The sequence below is a fragment of the Amphiura filiformis genome, chromosome 16, assembly GCF_039555335.1.
Source record: "Amphiura filiformis chromosome 16, Afil_fr2py, whole genome shotgun sequence".
In the NCBI taxonomy this organism is placed as follows: domain Eukaryota; kingdom Metazoa; phylum Echinodermata; class Ophiuroidea; order Amphilepidida; family Amphiuridae; genus Amphiura; species Amphiura filiformis.
In genome coordinates, this window is record NC_092643.1 from 30,814,482 (window position 1) to 30,837,187 (window position 22,706).

General features: G+C 37.3%; 1 protein-coding gene across 1 annotated transcript in view; it reads right to left on the reverse strand.

Annotated features, from left to right (window-relative positions):
* LOC140172558 (F-actin-uncapping protein LRRC16A-like) overlaps positions 1-22,706 on the reverse strand; it is a 91,028-nt gene that overhangs the window by 45,804 nt on the left and 22,518 nt on the right. The window contains exons 5-7 of the mRNA XM_072195702.1: positions 13,359-13,489; positions 6,683-6,851; positions 773-846 (exon numbers count right to left, since the gene is read on the reverse strand). Of these exons, the coding sequence (XP_072051803.1) occupies positions 773-846; positions 6,683-6,851; positions 13,359-13,489 (374 nt within the window). The remainder of the gene's footprint in view (positions 1-772; positions 847-6,682; positions 6,852-13,358; positions 13,490-22,706) is intronic.

Consider the following 22,706-nt stretch of genomic DNA (forward strand, 5'->3'; position numbering starts at 1 on the left):
AGTGGAGGAGAATGGAAATGATTTTGCCTCACATTAATTTAACATGGTTTACCCCTGGCTAAAAATACTGGGGGAAAAATAGACCAAAATGTGTGATATACATCTTCCTGTTTCAGGCCATATTTCAGGGACTGCCTTTTGAGTAGAGCAAGAGCATTCACTCTCTACTGCTCTCCTTCAATCTGATCGAAGAGTGATTTTTAGCTCTCCTTAATTGGCCATTCTCTCCTTACATTCTAAATCCTCTACACAGCTCTCCTTGAAGGCTCCAAAAGAGCTATTTAATGCTTTCCTGCAAATTCCAAAAGACAGTCCCTGATATTTATATTTAATCTCATTCTGACCCATTATTGATTGGTACACCGACAACTTGCTGGGACTGAGAAATGCTCAGTAATAATTAATTAATGATTAAGTTTGGCCTGAAACAGGCCAAAAGGAAGATAAAAATAACAAATTTTGGCCTATTTTGTGCCACACTATAGGGATGGGCAACTGTTTCACCTGCCCACCCCCTCCCCAGTCATTACACCATTGCTTGAAAACCCTCGAGAAAGTTACAGCTAAGCTGTAGGATCCACAACATGCTCATCTATCAGGGGCACAGTTATTTAACCCCAATACATTTGTACATTCATTGAATGACCTTTCAAAAACTCATACTCTGCAACTTGAGGTCAAATTTTGCACTATGATTGTTTAATTGAGGTTATTGAACTATGCCATTGGGATGAGGCCATTGTGGTCCATTGTGAAAACAGAACTATCTTACCTGGATTCAAGGTGATCAAAGTCATTCAGGCATAACTCCTTGGAATCTTGAGACAAATATATCGTGTCAACATCCTGAGAAAGGAATCGGATAAAATAATACCAAATATCAGAATTTGAAAATATCTACAAAAATATGAATACAAATTATCAGGCATAGAAACTGATCATGTAAAAAACAATGCAAAACAATGTTTTTTACTATTTTCAGTGAATTTGATTCAGAAATAGACTGAAAAACACAGAAAATAATGCTGAAATTAGCTAAAACACTAATCATTTTCATGCCTGATATTTTAAAGTGGCAAACACTGATTTGCTAAGCCAGAACATCCCAACATTCATCCTTTTCTACGACAAATAAATGCTGTGCTAAAGATCTTAGCAAACAGCAAATATAAAAGCAATCTAATACAGATCTGACATTGAACATTTTTGAAACTCATGGTTAACATTTGAACATGAGCAGTCAATGCTGGGGTAGCCATTATACTTATAGAACAACAATGTTATTTGCAATGTTTATGAAATATGCATCAGCTGTTTATATGAACAAAACGACCTTTTTATGACTGTAATGTAAATCATTTGATGGAACAACAAAATATTTTGTACAGAAAAGATTTTATTGTTACTTCAATGAAAATAATACAATGGCAAAATCACATAATTTTCAGAAGTGATGTTCTGATTTTGTTTACTTATTTTGTTTTTCTTGAAACTTTCAATTTAGGTAGCAATAAAACATATCGTTGTTGGGCAGGAAAACCCCGGGAAAAACCTCCTATGTGTCATTGGCCCCTGAACAAGTTTAAACTATAAAGCAAAACTTCTTTTGTAACTAACTGGTTGGCAGTTTTGTTTTAAACATGTTCAGGGGCCACAAACACATCTAGGTTTTTCCTGCCAACAAGGACAGGCATATCAGTTTCAATATTACTAGGAAAAGGCACCCCATCAACACAAATACAGTAACTATTGTTTATAGCATCAAAGCTTACTGTTTCCAAAACATGACAGGTCTTGGGATAAAGCATTATCTTGGAAGTGGTAACAAATAGTACACCAGGGTTGAATTTAACCCACTGTCACTAAGAATGAGCCATGACGCCCTCATTCTCCATGACAGAGCTCAACGACCTCCATTCAAGAACAATAGCTCAAAATTTGACCTGAAGTTGTGGAGTATGAGTTTTTGTACCCACACATGCAAAGGTTATTCTATGCATGTAGAATCCTATTAGGGTCAAAGAACTGTGTACTGACAGATGAGCATATTGTGGATCCTAATGTGTATCTAATAAAGTAAAGAAGCTACTCATTGTATGCTTGTTATAAATCACTATTTTTATGATGCATAAATATGTTGTAAATCAAATTGATACACTACATTACACTGATGAATGTTCAAGACACTCAAAAAGTGCATGACCTTAACCACTGTTTATAAAATCATTCTCTACTGTTTACAAAACATCTCAGTTTCTGTGATAAGGTGTATTTCTTTGAAGGCAAATAAATAAGATAACATAGTATTTGAAAAGATAAGCTTCCATGGAAGTTGTTTATAACTGCCATATCTATTTCAAATGATGCCAGTTACTGTGGACCACAATAGCCTCATCCAATGGCATAGTTCAATAACCTCAATTAAACAATCAAAGTGCAAAATTTGACTGCAAGTTGCAGAGTATGAGTTTTTGTAGCCAATTTTTTAAAGGTCATTCAATGAATGTGTAAATGTACTTGGGATAAAGAACTTTGCCCTGATAGATGAGCAAGTTGTGGATCATAGTGAGTATGCAAACTGTTTTCAAGAAGGCCACTGTATAAAATGCTTCTGAATTATGCACATACTGTCCTTGTTCTAGAAACAGAATATGCCTGTGAGTTTATAAGGTTACATTGTTGGCTTCTATAAGACATATTTCTGTGTATTGTTTTCCTATTATGTTTTGTAAATTTCAAAAGCAAGTTAAAATCAAATATAGGAACTATCAATCTTAATAGCTGAGAGGGTAAAATCACAACAATAAATATTTTCAGAGGTTTTTGATGAAACCTTAGAGAGGGAGAACTTTAAAAAAATCATTTATCACATTTAAGCAGATAAATAAATGCTTCCCTTATTTTGTTTTGTTTTCAGTGAAAATATCAATAAAATATTTTTGAAATCCAAATCAAATCTTATGTAATTTTGATGGAAAATGACTCAAAATGACCTCTAATTGATACCCTCCCCTCTTTAAATAAATAAATAAATAAATGAGAATATTTATATAGCGCTTTATGCCGTAAACAGCCTCAAAGCACTTAACATTTATTCCCCAGTCATTAAAATATGTCGGAACCATCTTTGCAGCCTACAAATGGCGCAGGGTTCATCAGTACAACAACTGTGACTACCCCTAACAGCTTCCCATTGCACCTGGGTGGGGTGAGGCAATCGAGGCAAAGGGCCTTGCCAAAGGGTGCAACACTGTGCAGTGGTGGGACAGGGACTCGAACCCATGCACGTCGCGCAAGCTCTAAGATTATGAGTCCAAGGCCGTAACCACTGAGCCACCATACTTTAAAGTAAAATGTTCCTGCAGGGGTATTATTATAGAGATATCAGAGACAGTACACAATAATGTATTTTGGTGCAGAAAGAAAATTAATATTTCCATACTTGAGAGTACTACACTGCTACTACTGCTAATGTTCTGTTGTCTGAACTAAAATAGATTCAGAATCATGCTAAAATTAAATTTACCAACATTTCATTTTGCACAAGGTAAAACGAAAGGTTACTAAAACTAACAATATTGTTACAAATGCCCTTTTTAAAGTTTAAATAGCAAACTGTTTGGTAAATGAACATGTAAATGAGGTGACAGGATAGAATACAAAAACATTCTACCGCAGACATAAAATGACAATGGGATTGTGTTGGACCTGGATATAAATATATACCAATGTCACTGCACTCACTGGACCATGAAGTGTGTAATTTATGATGATGATGTTTTTTATGCTGTTCCTAACCTAACATTTCCATATAAGGATATAAGCAAATGAAGTATTTGAAATATTTATACTGTATTTATTCCATTAACCACCCATGCTCCTATAAGCGCCCACCCAGTGACTTTAAAACAAACTGTGATATTAACTGCTCATGCAAATCTCGATCACGGTCCGAAACATAAAATGGCACACTGATGATGATGGATGAATGTTTTGGCCATTTTTAAAATGTATGCAATGATGTAAACAATGTAAAAAAATAAGCACCCACCCAAAATGAATTTGTTACGTGCCCTGGGCGGGTAATGGAACAAATACGGTACATGGGTTGCAATGTATAAAAAATATTGTAGTTGGGCATGTAAAAATAGGTATTCCATATGAATTCCATCGCTATTGAAAGAATCGTACTGGAATTAAACACTTGACTATTCCAGTTGAAATCCATACACCCCCTATGGAAGACATAACCTTAATCTTCCATACAGGAAGTGTAGATTTCAAATAAAATCACCCATTCAGGTAACTCCATTTGAAATTCAAACTCCCTATGTGGAAGGTTTGGGGTATATAGATTTCAACTGGAATAGCCCATTTATACAATTAGCAACAGGAATTTGCTGCAGGGAAAAAATGATCAGCTGCAATGATATTGTCTAATTCATCAAAAGGCTGTGTAAATTGGTGGTAAAGTTGTAACTTCAATAAACCATGTAAAGAAATATGCCTGGAAATAGGGAATATACCTCAGATGTCGTGGGCATAATTAGAACTGCAACCCTTCTTTTGTCTATGCCTTCTCAGGCCTAGCAAAAATGTTTATTTCCCAGGGAAAAAAAGAAAAGCAAAATTTCCACAAAAGTAGCAATACTTCGTGCAATTTATTCATAATTTCTGTATTTCAAGAGACAAAATTTTTCACTCCAAATGCCAACATTTGCACATTTTCCAAAGCAAGTCTTCCAGCTGTTTATAAAGCATCCCGAGATAACTTGTTTTCCACCTAGTCAAAAATTAGGCTATAGAGCCTGGTAATTCCATTTTTAGCTCATTGCGTAACGCAATGAACTATAGGCATGATCCGGATTTCTGTATGTTTTTTTCTTTCTCTTGCTACATCGTTTGAGCAATGGATCTGGTAATTTGAGGCGGCGATCTTTGCATGATCGTTCATGATTGTTACTTATTTAGCTAGGAAAATTCGGACGGAAAGTGTCATTTTTTGAGCATTTTGTTACGAAAATTTTTACCAAATTTCATGGAATAGTCTCCTATGCAGACTGTTTGTGGTGCTTTTCATATTACAAACACTGTACAAACTCCTTGATCTGGCAATTTTGTAAAAGAGATGTTGAATTTTGTTCCTTCAATGTTTGCTTTTCAGGGTTGCTTTGCCTTACATTGGCAAGTCCATAGATATTGCACCAAGGCCAACTAATAACTCAATGGTGCTACTATGTGCTAATAATGTGTAATATGTTTCCAATTGGGAGGTTTTGGGGGGACCAGTAAACAACTATAAAGGCTTAGCAGTTATAAAATACTGAGTAAATAAACTGAGAGCTAATTAAATACACTTAATTAGGTCAGGCAAACATGTTTTGAAAGTTGTATTGATATCGAGAAGGTCGTATCTGCAATAGCTACCCTATAGACATTTGACCATTTCTGCATTCTATATTGTACATAATCTTAAAAATAAAGCACTTGACAGCTATTGCATAAACCCTACCTATGTGTTTTTACAATTTTGTATATAAGATATAAAGTACACATTAGGGGTTTAGGGCAAGAAAACCCTTCCTGCAATAGCTGCCAGGTGTAAAATGTGTACAATATAGAATGCAGAAATTAGGCCGATGTCTCTGCAGCAGCTATCACTGCAAACCCAGAACGTCTAAATTCAGCAAAACTTCTAGTATTGGAGATTAGATATGAATATTAGCCTTTGTTAAACTGATACTGGACAAAATTACTTATGGAAGCAATTATAGACACATTCATGGTCTGCTAGCTCCCTCCCAATTTACCAGCCCAAATGGTTTGTTTTACACTTTTTCTGAAGATCACTAACTGTTATTCAATGTTGATTGTTGTACAACTATATGTAAAATTACTGTTCAAATAATACTATTAATAACATCACCATTGAAATCCATGCTTATTGTTTGCTAGCAATTCACTGAACTGGAAATTGCTCCTTTGCAATGACTTATAAGAGCTGTTTTGGGCTTATAGTGTCTAATTTTGAGTATATTTATCAGACTACATTTGAGGTCTGATCTTCTGGATTGTATACTCCCCAAATAGTGGTCTAAATTTGTGCCTATATTTAGTAATTAATCCCTCATTGTCACTGCCAAACCAATTTTAGAGGATCTACTGAAATATAGGCACTTTGGGTTTGCAGTGTATGGTCCTAAACCCTCAATATAATTGTTTCTTGTTTTCCTTCTCACCCAGTTGTTTGTCTCCAAGATAAGTACTTAGTGGTCCAATTAACATTATTGTTATCTTATTGACTATGCAGCTCGTAAAAATTTGGTCCTGCTTTATATTAAGGTGAGACAGGTGTAATCGGTTTTTGTGTGAAGATCATAGAAATTCAAAACTTGGTACAAGTAACTGATATAAACAAAAAATACTCAAATGTTAGGCATATTAATTAGCTAATTTGCATATTTAATTAGGGAAAATGAGCTACAGCACCATTGGTGCTCTTGTTAACTTTACTAAGGCTGTATTTATAAAGCCTTCTATTAAATCAATTTGGGAATAAAGAGCTTAGTTTCTGGAACTTGGTTCTACCCAAACCAAATCAGCCAGTAAAACCAATGCAAACAACAGTTTCTAGGATATGTTGGGAACAGGGAAGAAGGAATATACAATCTAAGCAACTTACCCAAGCCACCTCAGGCTGGTATGCCTCTCCGTGTAAATCACACATACATTGATACATCTGTGTAAAGCCACCACATGGTCCCTGCTCTGGAATGGTCATTCTATCAATTGCATTGTGGATACTCGTGCTTCGTTCTGGCGGCTGGATGCAAATCTTTGGAATCATTTTGCTGTTTTGGAATATATCACAGAAGAAACAAAACAAATTACATTTAATACTCAGTCAATGTAGTGATTTCCTTCAAGTAAGCGGTATGTGGAAAGACGTATCAATTATATCACACTGGTGTTTCAGTTTGGTCAGCAGTAAGCACTTTATCAATGGTATATTACAGGTTCAAGAAGCAATGTGACTTAGTCCGTACTGATTGACTAAGACGAGAAATAATGTTGTCCTACAAATTCAAACTGTAACTCTGAAGAAGATTCCACGATAGTCCAACTGGGCGTTGTGTATAGCTACCAAACATTAATAGAAGCTACTTTTAAGCCTTTGCATTTACTTAACACATCCAAGACGTACGTTATAAACTTATCAACTGAACATATATGCAACCGTAGTCAACATGGATTGTTTATAAACTGAAGGGAAGAGGAAATCCAGCAGTAAATCTTAGAGATGTTCAAGTTGCAACTCTGATGACGCAAAAGCTTCACGCTCAATTTACGTTACCTAGCTATCTTGGGATTTGCTACATGGGAGTTCCAGGCAAAGAGAGAAGGTGCTGATGTACTCTATAATTTTCATGTCTTATGAGCGAGGATTCAATGCATGCGAAAGATTGTCTTGTGCTCAAGCTAAATTTAATAATTAGGCCTTATGCTAGATTGTAGAGAAGATATTGCACACTTCCCACTATGCATTTCTTCCCCGTGCTGATTTGCTATTCAGTGGAACATGGATCGATAGTGACAAAAAATACCTCAATTGTAAGATTAGGATGAGCTTTAAATGGAGATATTTTTGTGGCTATCGACCCATGTTTCACATATAAGTACTGGGAAGAAATGCATTGTGGGAACTGGGAAGTGCTAGATATCTTCCCTGGCTAGACTGTAGCCTGGGATTATGGTGATTATCATTGCAATCAGTTACCAATCGTGGAAAGGAAAATATATGATGGTGTACTCTTATTGTTTTCCGTAAATATTTGACACAAAAATATTATACACATGGTAACTGGTACTATAACTACACCAAGTATGTGTTTGGACACTTTTACTCTCTCCTTGCCAACACAAATTTGCCCACAGACTGTTGGGGGTTTTACTGCTGAGTGCAGACTATAGTCCAATTCAGACTCCACAAAGGGGAACGATATCGCCGCTGCGATGAAATCTGAGCCAGGTTTTTACGAGCTTGGCTGTGAACGGTAGAATTTTCAGTGGCGATGAGAGCTGAACTTTGTTCGGTCTCTCTTGCAACATTGCACCCGTGCACGCTTGTGATTGGCTGCTGGAAAATCAAGGTCGACATAATGACCATAAAAGGAGATGCAGACTCCACATCGCGGCTGCGATATTGCGATATATCGTCGCAGTATAATTTAATTTCATCGCGGTGTAAAAAGCATCGCAGCATCACACGATGTTGTGATGAGGAGTCTGAATCGGACTTAATTATACACCCTCAATTGCGGGCATTGTTTTTTGCATATTACTAAACCAGTAACACTGTCCAGCAAGCATGAATGCCCGCTGTTCATGGTGTGTTCATGACTACCTGTGCAGTGATTTCTTGTGTGTGTGCAAAAGCACACCCCATCATACCACTACACATAAGCACAAAGATTCACGCAGAAACACTTAAAAGGCATCTGTACCGGGCATCTCTATTAGGCCACACACACCAACACACTCAATATTACTTCACTTGGCATGCTAACTTATATTGGCAGAGAGGATATGTTGTCATATTTCAAGTCATGCTTTACATTTGGCGTCCCAGTTTATAAATTTACTAACAAAAATGTATAGATTTCAAGAGTCAGGATCTCATAATGTATTAAAACATATGAACAAATTGATAACTGGATGAAATACATTTTGCCCGATGACTGAATGATTGAGCGAGTGACTGACTAGGTGACTGACTACCTGATTGATTGATTGATCGATTGATTGATTGATTGATTGATTGAAAGAATTGGGATACAAAAATTGATGAATGAATGAATGAATGAATGATCTAATAAACAAATTGATTGATTGATTGAAAGAATTGGGATACAAAAATTGATGAATGAATGAATGAATGATCTAATAAACAAATTGATTGAAAGAATAAATATCTCAATGACCTATTCGTTGAGTGAATTCACCGACTTTGAATCAATGAATAATTTTGGACTGTGGCTCCCCCCAACCACCTTGAGGCTAGTCATGTAAGTATGCACCTATTTCACATAGTAACTGCTAATTGGCTGCTAATGCGTAAGAAGATGCATAGTAACTGGCAAACCATACACTGATATCTTTACATTCTATGGGCAAACTAACTGTGTTATGTTACACACACACACATGTAACAGATCCTACCCCAAGGCAGATGGGCTGAGAAGTGATAGTCATTTAAAGTGGTGCTGTAATGTGAAATGAGTCAAAAGTCGGTCAAATGATGCTGTGAAGACAGACGAATCTGAGAGATGCATTTTGTGGTAATACTAATTTGTTTGTAATTTGTGTGTTTGTTGATCTCTGTGGGGCATAGTGGTGTAATGGGTTTTAACAAGGCTTCGATTCATATGAGGCAGATTGTGGTCGTGGGCTCGAATTCCTGCAGTGCATCTTGTTGTGCACTGGGTAGGTGCTTCACCTCGCTTGCATCACCACACCCAGGTATAATGGAGAGCTGTTAGTGTCAGGGGATAATTACAAACCTTGACAAATCGAAATGATTGTGATGTATCACAGTGGCAACTGACAACATTTCGTTTGCTTTCAGAAGAACTGAATTAGAACTAGTTCTATTCGGGGGGGGGGGGCACTCAACACAAATGACCATACGGGTATGTTCCCCGGAAAGACCCCCCTTTTTGGATTTCGCAGCTCTGAAAGACCCCCTATATTTGACCAAAATAGAGCTCCGAAAGACCCTTGATTTTGATAATTTCAACTCTAAAAGACCCAAAAATTTCTCATTCCTCATATTTCTGTGTTTTTTCAGGTGATTTTCAACCAAAAAGCTGAGAAAGAGAAAGCTCCAAAAGACCCCCTTTTACCGGTACATCGTCAGCTCCCAAAGACCCACCACCTCAAAATTCGGGAACATACCCACCAAATTTTGATGTGCCCCCGGTTCTATTCCTCAGGGAGTGGGGAGGGGGGCAACAAGGCTAGGACTGGTGGATTTTGTAATGTCAGGACGGCCTGTCATGCATGGTCCCCTATGCACTGAACAAGGGCTAAACTGAATATGCTTTTTCATTCATCTCAGAATCACTTGTTCCGACAAACTACTCATTTGGCTCATCAGCTTTGCACATCTGCAAACATGCTCTTGAGTGTGAATGGCCATGGTATGTGTCCCAGTGTTATTAAATGTGTCAAAATGCACATCATAATAAATGTGGAGTATGCAAGTAATCCATATGTATCCAGCCACCCAACTAGCAGTGTTGCCAAGGTGGAGACAGATGGTGTATTTCTATACTAGCCCAATTTTCAGTCAAAGGAAAAGGCACCCAAAAGTAGTAATATTTGGATGCTTTTAAAGAGGAAGCCCCACCAGAGCAGGCTCTTCTGGGGTGAACCAAACCTGCTTGGTTATCAAATTAATCAGTGACAAGGTTATCTCTGAATTTGACAGGTGCTAATTGATGTTTTAATGTTATTGCATCAATTAGCACCTGTTTAATTCAGAGATAGCCTTGCCACTTTATTAGATAACCAAGCAGGTTTGGTTCACCCTAGAAGAACTGCTCTGGCAGGGCTTCCTCTTTAACTAAAATTTATCCAAAGAGTTATCCAATTGGGTCAATGATTTGACTGAATACACACAGGGAGGAGGGGGGGTTCTCCGTGCTTGAAGGTGTATGGGGTGTGCTATGGTATTGGGGTGCCTTTTCAGTGATTTGATATATTGATGGGTAGGTTTTATGCAAAGACCAATGCCCTCAATTGGATACATTTGGGCAAAAGTGCCCTAACAAGCAAGTGCCCAAAATTGGACATATTTGGGTGCTTCTTGTGAAAATTGGTATACTGATGGGTTGCAAAAACAGCAAAAAGTAGGTTAGAGAAAGTCTGCATGGCACATCCCCATACATATTTTTGGCGATCCCCTTCCCAATACACTTCCAGAGTTCCAACATTGATCATCAAAAACAGCTCTATAAAACATTTGAAGCAAACAATTCAACAACGTCCTTAATTATTCAAAAACCTCTGAAAATACTGCAGCCCCTTCAAACTTGCTAAAAGTAGCCAAATTTGTTTAGCAAGGGGCAGTGTCGCATCGCTTACTGTCTGTGCAGCCCAAACATTCATGTATAAAGTTGCTATGGTGGCATCGCTGCCAACTAGCCGCAATCAGTCAGCCAACCATATAGCCAAGTGATTTGCTGAGAATCAAGACTGAGTTCTTGCAATGAGTGGGTCAATGCTCTAATGGCACAGTTATTGAGTGGGTTGTAATTACAGTGTATCCTAGCAATATGTTATTACATGTGAGGGGGTTCATTATGGACCACAATGACCTCATCCTAATGACATAGTTCTCTAACCTCAATTAAACAATCATAGTACAAAATTTGACCTCAAATTGCAGAGTGTGAGTTTTTGTACCCAAATTTTCAAAGGTCATTCAACGAATATACAAATGTATTGGGGTTAAAGAACTGCGCCCCTGATAGATGAGCATGTTGTGGATCCTAGTGGTCTGAGAGATATGAGCATCTACATCTATATAGAAGAATTAATTAAATCTTATTTGATGCGGTGAAATTGTTTTCTTTTTGCTGAACATTAGGCAGGTGCATTAAAATTAAATGAATTTGGAGCCCCTTGGTAGGGGTTCAGAGGTAAAGTACCCCTGAAGCTGTCTGTGTTGTGGTAAATTACATGAGCCGAAAACCCCTAGACATAGAAATTGTCTGACATGATAGCTATGAACTGTGTCACATAAATTGGTCTTTCAAATCTATGTTACACTAGGATCCACAACATGCTCATCTATCAGGGTAATTCTTTAACCCCAATAGATTTGTACATTTATTGAATGACCTTTCAAAATGTGGGTACAAAAACTCATGCTCTGCAATTTGAGGTCAAATTTTGGACTCTGATTGTTTAATTGAGGTTATTGAACTATGCCATTGGGATGAGGCCATTGTGGTACATAGTGTTAGGTAAGTGTAAAACAGTTTTTGATGCTCACATCCCAACTTTATAGCAAGCAACATTTTTCTAATCTCATGCCATGAGTATGCAATATGAAAATACACAAGAGAAGATCTGTATGGTTGATGGAATTAGGCGATGAACCTCATTGGCTGACCAAGCAAGATCAATAATATTTGTTGAAATTTCAGAATTTTCCACAGTTTTAAGCAGACAAGTGAAAGTGGCCTCAAAAATTCAGAGAGGTAAAGCATTTTCCACCCTGATGTAGTAGTAACATCAAAGCGTTGAGGCAGCTGTTTCGCATGCGCATCTATGCGGCGTCTTTAGGCGTGTGCACGCCAGCGCCCTGATGAAATGCGAACAGACGTCACTGCCACATCAGGGTAGAAAATGGTATAGCCTTTTTGTTGTTTCTCTTCCTCCCAATCGTTACTGTCCTCCATTTGTTATTGGTACCAGAAACAGAGGTTTAATTAATATTTGTTAAGTGTAAAAACCCCCAAAACTGCTGTAAAAGTGGACATTTCTGCGCTAATGTATTTTCACGGTTTTTGCATTCTAAGCTGCTATCATGTAAATAATAATGCACAAATATATTCCCCTTGTGTATAGGTCAATGTAAGGAAGCTTAGTCAAGTCAGCTCAATCGATAAGGTGTTCGACTATGGTGCAAGAGGTTGCGGGTTCGAACCCTGGTGGTGCCTAGTACGCTCTCGTGGAAAAATTGAGTTAGCTTGAAATTCCCTGGACAAGTAACTCACTGCTAATTTGTCTCGTTGTAACCCGTACGAAACTCGGGGAGCTGATCCTGGTTGCGATGGTTATTTGTGGTATGTCTAGGGTGTGCGCTCTTGAAGCAGCAAAGTCCCTGAATTGTTGTTTAATGGTTTATGGAATGATATGGGGTCATAGTGATCAGCGACAACCTGTAAAGTGTGCTGAGGCTTGTGGATCAACGTCTAGGCGTTGTGCCTGTGCGTGGCGCACTATAAATCACTACGCTTTTTTATTTATTTTTTTAGATTGCACATTTAAAAACAAGGGAAACAGCTCAAAATTGGCAAAGCGTAACAAATTAATCACCCAAAAATGTCCACTTTTACCGTACTTATTTTGGGTATAAAAGTAAGTAAAATACTTGCGAATAGGGTAGGAAAGCAGCCACTTAGCACTTGCTTTGGGTCCTTTTATAAAGACCTTGTAATTTGTATGCTGAGGTGATACAACTTGAAATACAAGTGCCCATCTGGCCTCTTAGCTTTACCTGAACATCCCATTATCATCATACGTTGTAGAATGTTAAGTACATATCAGTCCCTGTATTCAACACTTACTCTAGACAGGTCTGTGGGAATGTCTTCCTCAATGACATAAGGATATACTCGATAATGGATCTGGTGTCTTCAGGTTTTACTGTCGTCATCTTGATGGATTTGTTGCTTGGGTAGGCTAGGTGAAATTGAAGCTGAAAGACAACAAGAGAGATGCAGAATTTGACATATTAGAGGTTTAATTGATAAATTGATGAATTTACCACATTGGAGGTTTTAATTCGGCAAATAATCCCATTTAGTATAGAGGCTAGCCCCATGAAATTTGTGTGTTGTTGGACAGATGTCTCAAATGGACAAATCATATATCAATTACATCTAATATACTATTTGACATATTAGAGGTTTAATTGATAAACTGACAAATTTACCACATTAGAGGTTTTAATTGCATGGGCAAAAAATCCCATTCAGTAGAGGCTGGCCCCATGAAATTTCTGTGTCGTTGGACAGATGTCTCAAATGGACAAATCATAATATCAAAATGTTCAGCAGATTGAGTCTGGAGAATCTTTCTGCTATGTTGTCAAATGTGTAACCTGCACATTGTATTCCATTCCCATGGCAACCGTCACCATATTGAAGGATTTTTTTACCTAAAAATGTCACCTTTTAAGGGGGTACTACACCCCTGGCCAATTTTGTGCCTATTTTTGCATTTTTCTCAAAAATTATAGGACATTGGCGACAAGTAAGATATGTATATTATAGGGGCAAGGACTACAACTACTGCACTGAAAATTCAGCAACTCAAGGCAAGTAGTTATTGATTTATTGATCAAATATCAGTTTTCCCTCGTAACTCCACAACTGTTGACTGTGCTGAAATAAAATTTCCTGTGTAGTAGTTGTAGTCCTTGCCCTATAATATACATATCTTACTTGTCACCAATGCGCTATAATTTTGAGAAAAATGCAAAATAGGCACAAAATTGGGCAGGGGTGTAATACCCTTAATAGCTATTTCTTTCAAACTAAAAGGAGTAGAAACTTTATATTTGGTGTAAAGAATACATGCCATATGGGTATTTGATATCAACGAACAAAATCATCATTTCATTCAATGCATTTGATTTATCATGTGGGTGAAAATGTCATTTTTTATTGACTCATCACAACAATATAAAGCACATTTTTAGTTTTATGATAGCAGATTTTCTTATCCAAAATACATCTGAACATTTTTTGTTAGTTGCAAAAGATAGTACTTTTCCCAACAAACCATTTTTGTGGTCAAATAAAATTCTCTATAAATGCAACTTGTTCAAAATCATCTCTCACATATTGCTTACATGCTGATATTCAATTCAATTCAACGTAAAAATGCAAGACTTGGTAGACAGCATAAAATCATACCCAGAGTACGCTGTGAAGCCCTCAAGGCACAAAAGTCATAGTACTATGCAAACTATGACTTTAGGGGATGAGACTCAATTTTGATGTAGAAGCGCATTTGTGATATGAAATCCCGGCTATGAAATATAGTCTGGTTATCGGATTATGACAAGCCAAATTATTTAGCTAATGGTAATGGCTGTTGTCATGCAGAGCTGTTCTCTGCATTCAAGCCTTGAAATAAGCGGCCGCGGGGAGCAAATTTACCCTCGTAAAGCCACCAATTGCTCCTGGTCCTTGTAAAATTCACATGAACCAGGAGCAATTTTCTAAAATAAATTGCTCCTGGTTACAGTTTTGCACTTGATGCAGTCGTGCTGGTATGCTGTATTGTATGCAGAAAAGGATTTACTGAAAATTGCTCCTGTTTCTTCAGAAATTGCTCCTGGTTCTTGTAAAATCCCTGTGAACCAGGAGCAATGTTCAAAACAAATTGCTCCTGGTTCCAGTCTACTTATTTCAAGGCTTGTCTGCATTCACAGCTTGACCAGGTAAGCAAATGTGCAAAACAAATAAAATAGATCTATGTGAGGCACTTAATTCTGTGACAACTTCTTTCTTTCAGTTTCACAGATATGAAGCCTTTAAAGACAACATTTATCAACCTTTTATATACTCTCTCATACAAACTTAAATATTTTAACATTGAAAATAGCAATAATCATTATAATGACCATATTTGGCATGAGAAATTTAGCACTTAATTCACAAGAAGTACAAACATGCCAACTTGTAGATTCAGTTACATGATCTTGAGACAAGCTTTCACAGTGTAAAATTAACAAGTGTCAGACTTCAAAACAGATAACAAAAAACTAGTGCAAATTGCAGCAATGATCATAATTGCACGGGACAAAATCTAGGGATGATGGACTTGGTTGTATTCGAAGAGCCGTAACCACATAAAAAAAGGAAAACAAAAGTGGGCAAAAATGCAATAAAAAAGAAAAACGGCATAGCACACACAGCTTATTTAAAAAAAAAAAAAAAAAGGAATAGCATATAACAATGTTTCTGAGATGAACCTTTTATTTGATTTTTGGTAGCGCATGGTGTATGAGTGCCTGTTTTCAACACATACTCAAAGTGTCAAACCATACCAAATCTAGATGTGATGTTTGATACCCTTCACTTTAAATATCAAGTAGCATCCACCATGTTAACAACAGTGGATCATCTCCAATTTGAAGATGGGTTGTGCAGGCCTGGAAAAAATGTGGAAAGTGGGAAGCTCCTTTCCAGGAAATTTGGAAGTTTGGAGGGAAATAAGGTCCTTAAACAAAGAAATACATTAAGAATTTGGAGGGAAATTTGTCTTTTTGAAGGGAAATTTTGATCATCTTCCAGGGAATTTTTCATTTTTTCCAGACCTGGCCATTTGTGATAGATCAGAAATTCATCTTTCATTTGGAGCTACATTTGCCACTATTTTACATTCTGCATACTTGGGGTACCATGTATGTTATTTTAACTATTTTTAACATTTTCAATGACCTGCTTTTGTTACCCAAATTTGACAATTCCTATGAAAGTCAGTTAAATTCAGTAAATTGTGTCAAATCAACTCAGAGGGATTGGCACTCACACATCATTTTTAGGCGGAAATAAAAGTAGCGCATGAATCTCATTGCATTTAACCCATGTAGATGACAAGTTTCAAATTTTCTTTAAAAATTCAAAAATTTCAGAATTGCACATCGCCATGACCATATTTGGAATCAGCATGAAAAATGCATTAAAATGAGTACAAATAAGCCTAGTATTAGTTCAGTGGTTCTTGAGATAGCTTTTGATATTTTGACTTGTGCTTTTTAGGTTGAAGCCTATGGTTAGCATGCAGAGCATTAAGATATGGATCAAAATATTAAAACATACAAAACAATATGATCTTCTGACTTATTACATCAAAACCGCAATAGAACATTAATGCAACCACTCAACATACAATTGTGTAGTGTTGATATGCTAGTAATCTCAAATCATCTTTTATTTGATGATGGATGCTCTCAGCTATTTGTCAGAGTGCATTATGATCAGTTGACATTCAATGCAATTATGAAACATGAGGATGTTTTGATGTACACTATAATGGTAGTGATTTGGATTAACGGAATGGACAAATATGAAAGGAAATGAATGGCAATTAAGGCAAGGCAGTACAGGGCAAGGCAAGGCAAGGCAAAGCAAGGCAAGCAAGGGAAAGGAAATTAAGGGAAGGGAAATGAAAGGAAAGAAAGGGAAAAGAAAGCAAAGCAAAGCAAAGCAAATAAAGGAAAGCAAAGAAAAGAAAAGCAAATCAAAGGAAATGGGGAGAAGGAGAGGAGAGGAGAGAGAGGAGGGGAGGGAGGGGAGGGGACGGGAGGGGGGGAGGGGAGGGGAGGGAGGGGGGGGGGGGGGGGGAGGGGGGGGGAGAGGGGAGGGGGGAGAGGAGAGGAGAGGGAGAGGAGAGGAGAGGAGAGGAGAGGGAGGAGAGGAGAGGAGGAGAAGATAAGGGAGAAGGGGAGAGAAGGTAAGAGGAGGAGAGGAGAGGGAGAAAAGGAGAGAAGAGAAGAGAAGAGAAGAGAAGAGAAGAGAAGAGCGCAGAGCAGAACAGAGCAGAGGAAAATAAATATAAAATAATAAATGTAAATAAATAATAACAATCAATAATAAACAAATAATCATAATCAATCATAACAAATAAATATTGTTCAATATATGTACAAACTGAACCTCAATTTATAAATTAAACCAAAAACACTGCAAATCCATCCTCTATTTTTAAAAATCCATAAAATTTACAAATATCTATTTTACAAATGTAGTGGCAGCTTTTCAAAATCTCCTCTGATTTCACAGCAAATGCACACAGCAGGCATGAACAGACAATATGAGTAGCTATGGTGTGGAATCTTGGCAGGCAGAGGATGAAGATGACGATCTCTACCTTGTCAGTATACTGACCTGGTCACACAACTCAGCTGTTTTCTTGTGTTTCTTTTTACTCTTAAAATACAAACGACAGAAAACAATTCAGTTAAATTTCAGTTAAACAATTCAGTTTTGATGTGTGTATCAATACGGTTAGGATTCTCGTCCTGTCCAAGATTAATTACTGCTCCTCCTTGCTTAATAGCATCTCCCTGAAAAACCTAACCCGCCTGCAGCTTCTCCAGAACAAGTGCACCAGACTCATCTTCAGAGAGCCCAAATATACTCATACTTCTCCTTTGCTTCACCGTCTGCATGGCTTCCAGTTGCTAAACGTGCCCAGTTTCGCATGTACTCTCGTCCAGGTTCTTGCTTCGTTTATACCTGAATACTTGTCCTCTTTCCTTCACACCCGTCATTCTGGTACTCATTGTGCTTTAATGCTGCCACTTGCCTTTCCATTCCCAGATCCAACAAGCTGGCTGGTGACAGAGCATTTTCCATCATTGCCCCTGTTTTATGGAATGGCTTGCCATCTCACATGCCAAACCTTCAAGAAGAACCCGAAAAGTCACCTATTCACCTGATGTTCCCCCCTCTGGCATTTTTCCTTTCCCATAGCGCTTTGTTTCTTCATTTTAAAAGCGCTCTCGAAGTCTGTGTATTATTATTATTAAAGAATTGTTAATTATACCAATAATAAATAACTAATGTGAAGCATAACATTTGTTTGAGAAAGAAAACATGAGAATTAATACAAATGTTGTAACCATGGCAATTAATGATGCATCTTACATTGGTGGTGAAACAACATTATTAATGTACTACATTACGCTTTTAGTAAAAGATGCTTCTGTAACATACGTATGTAAGCATAATTCTTTTCCATATAAATTTCAATGGACAAGAAAAGTCGCAGGGAAATATTCAAAAGGCACCCAATATTGGTCTACCAAAACATGAGTTTGGCAACACTGTTGGCAACCCTGCCCCTCTCTGGTATTGATGTACCTGAGCTACATGTAGTGGAGACCAAAGATTCTCAAAAAACTATTCTGGAACACAGCTCTACAGAGACACAGTGACAGTACCCTAATAAGCGTAAGTCAAGAATTAACCATTGCAGCCTGCATGACAACTCCCTGAGTCTGTGTGGTAGAAAATCAAGCCAATCAATAGTATGTTCCTTGTCCAGGAGAATTATAAGGCAGCTCAATTTTAATGGAAGCAAAGTGCAGAGGGTGAAAGAATATCCACAAACATGCACCAAATCGGTAGAAATCCCTACTGCACCTTGCTAATTAGTACTCCAGGGGGTACTCAGTACAAATGGCCATACGTAGCATTTTCAGCCTTTTGGTATATCTATGACCCCTTTTTCTAAGCCAATTTTGATATATGGTTGGGTCCTTTTTTCAAAATTTTCAGAATTTTTTTGGAAAATATCCCAATTGAAATTTTGCCCAAATTTGCGGGGAAAATTTGTAAAATTAAGACAATTTGGGTAGAATTTGGCCAAAAATTTTGACTTGAAAATATCTTGAAAAATTAGTTTATTGATGGGTCCACTTTCAAATATTCTCAGCGGCACATCTCTACCCAAACCAAACTTGAGTACCCCTGGGTTAGTACTACTTACTCCAAGATGTTGCTCTTTCATTGATCATAGTTCAAAACAATCTGCAGAATGTGTATACTTACATTAAACACACATTTGAGTCACTATTTCCAATCACTTAACAGCTTACAAAATCCATCTTGACAAACTGGGTAAGCTTATAGGTAGCCCGATTCTTGTACAAGTACCAATCCGATCCTATTATTAAAATCTCTCTCTCTGAATGTCTGTCAGTGACCGCACACATGTGATGATTTCTAACTACACCATTTAGAACTGGTTTCATGAATCAGCAAAGTGCTCCTTGTTTTATGTATGAATGGTTATAAGGATAAAATGCTTATTTATATAGAATCATGGAGTAATGATTCAAATATTATTTGGTTTTGCTTTTGGTACATCAATCATGATTTGACATGTTTCATGTATTGCCTGTACACAAACAATTGTTTATTTCATAAAAAACGATGACAACAAGTGCCATGGTTATCAATAACTTGCTGCCCTTGCAGTCACAAGACAGGGGCAGCTGCCCCACTTTGCCCCCCCCCCTGGCTACGCCACTGCTTAACCATACAATATATGTAATTGTAAGTCAAATTTTCATGGTTATCAAAATATATCAAACTGAAGCGGACCCCGGGAGGTAGTCAAGTTTGGTTTGGGTAGGGGTGTGCTGCTGTGAATTTGAAAGTTGACCAATCAATATACCAATTTGTTAAGAAATTTGGACCCATCGATATACCAATGAATGTAACCCAATTTGCTTAGTTTTTGCAAATTTTCCCCAAAATTTTGGCTAAATTAAGGCAAAATTGGGCTATTTTCTATAAAAATTGAAAACAATTTGAAAAAAGGACCCATTCTTATACCAAAATTGGCCTAGAAAAAAGGGGTCATTGATATACCAGAAGGCAGAAAATGCTACCCATGTTTGCGTCACATCCAGTATGGTCATTTGCACTGAGTACCCCTGGGAAGCGGACAAAATGTTCTTTCTCTATAAACAATGTCAAAATCCCCCTAACTTCATCCGCATTTTGCTTGAACATCAGGTAAGAAACATTTAAAATATGTTCGCAAACAATGACGCTTGTGTTTTCCAATGTTTACATATGGACTGGTTTCCATGATCTAATTGGGTGTCATAATTTATAGGGTACCCAGGTAACCAGGAAGCTATTGGATTCATGAAGGGAAGTATTTGGTTTATTTTGTGGTAATAGCTTACATAATGAGGTTTCCTTGGTATTTTAAACCAAAGAGGATATATGAATGTATAAAAAAGATTTTAAGGCCAATAACATTTTTAATGAGCAATGACTAACTCAAAACCAGAAACGTAACAGTATTGTTTAATTTACTAATCTGTAGTAATTATGAAACAAAGTTTCATCATGTGATTAGTGGCACAAACATTGTATGTGTATTATGTAGGCCTATGTCAAATGTTGTAGGCGTACTGTGTAAGCATGTGTAAAGTTATGTGCGCACAGAACCCAAACAGATAAACAAGTGTAAGACAAAATAGAGTTGTTCATTTTAGGCTATAAAATACAGGAAAGTTTTTATTATATTCAATTTTTGGTATGCCACGTAAATATATTTAAGTATTTTGATCAAAAAATAGCCCATTATTAGCTAAAATGTACACTTTTTCATTAAAAATAGTCAGCCATGATTCTCGTATCGCATTTCATTGTACCAAAATTGTGACTTACAGCCTCAAAAGTGAACAAACGATTGTGTACAGATAAACTACTTGTAGTAGATGACTTTGCAGTGATCAACAATCACCCCAGCTGAGCCCTTCCACAAAACAAAACAGCCCTCAGTGATCCCCTGTCCTTTTTTCTCAGGGCATCGCTGTTGTCCAATGGGAGCAGTTCTTGTTCTGAGAATATGGACTAAAGTGTCCTCTTTTTCGAGCAATGTGGGTTTTTTTGTGTGTGTTTTTTTCTTCAAATTTGTATGCAGTACCGGACAAGCCAAACCCAGCATATTTGCAGAGAGTAGCAAAAAAACATGCTTGATTGTATGTGTGTTTGTTTTGACTCACCCAGTCGCCCTTGCTTTCAAAATGAGTGTATGGCTGCTACATGTACACTTACTAGGATCCAAAACATGCTCATCTATCAGGGCACATTTCTTTAACCCAAATACAATTGCACATTCATTGAATGACCTTGGAAAATGTGGGTACACAAACTCATACTCCGCAACTTGAGGTCAAATTTTGCTCTATGATTGTTTAATTGAGGCTATTGAACTATGGCATTGGGATGAGGCCATTGTGGTCCTTAATGACATAATATTGCAAAATATCATGTCAGACTTGCACTCCTTAATCATTCGTCTCTAATTAATATCTCTGTGCCATCTGCTCTGCAATATTGCAGTATTGATGGATTCTGAGTATCTAAGTTGCTGGACTTGAATGTATATTGGGCCTTACAGCAATAAGCAATGATGCATTGATGGTATAAAGGAGATACTAACAAGATGCTTTTCGTGGGGACTAAATTATTTGCAATTAATCCACACTACTAAAGTTTGTTCGGTTTATACAAGGCGGAAATTATTCGTCTTTTGTTACTGCACGCATCAATAAAGTCCCAACTCACACAAGTGTAAATTCACACCAGCGTGCGATAGTCACACATTACGCAACACACACCTAGCGTAAAGGCAGCACTGCGCCCAACAGCATGCACGCCATTCTATATCAATACACAGTGTTATGAGTCTTATTTTTTCCGCCTTTTAAGCCAAACAAACTTAAGTATGTAGTATCATGAGTTCTTATTGAATTCACATGGGTTTATTCCTCGAAACATGCATGAAGAACATAAATATCCACCTGTAGTTTATACTAGCAAAGACTCAATTTGATAGTGTCCAGTCGAAATTCAGCTACATTTGTATGAACCCAGTATGCAACTTTCGATAACGAATAGCGACTATAAATGTTTATACTATATTCACTGAATTCATATGGACTTTCATAGCGTGTTTAGAAGTCAAAATCAAAATGCAACTTTTTCCCTACTGTAAATGTCCATGTAGTCAAGTCAAGTTTTAGCACAGCACCTCACTTCATATTGGACAAGACCGGGGACAAGATACCTAACATTTTGATGCACCCTGAATAATTCAACTAATACTGTATCCTAGCAATTATCAGTCTGGCATGCCATTGGTGGCATGAATGTTACCAGCTAGTCTCCCTCCGTCACAAGTGTAAAGCCTGGGGTAAAGAGGAAGTACATTTTGGAAAGCAGCCATTAAGGTGGGCAGCGTAGATTACAGCTAAATTGGATTTTCACAATGTTTAGACTTGATTGACCAAAATAGATAAAATTATGTTTTGGTGACATGAACTTATATTTACCTGATCCAACAAACCCTGGTCTCAATATGTTCTTATA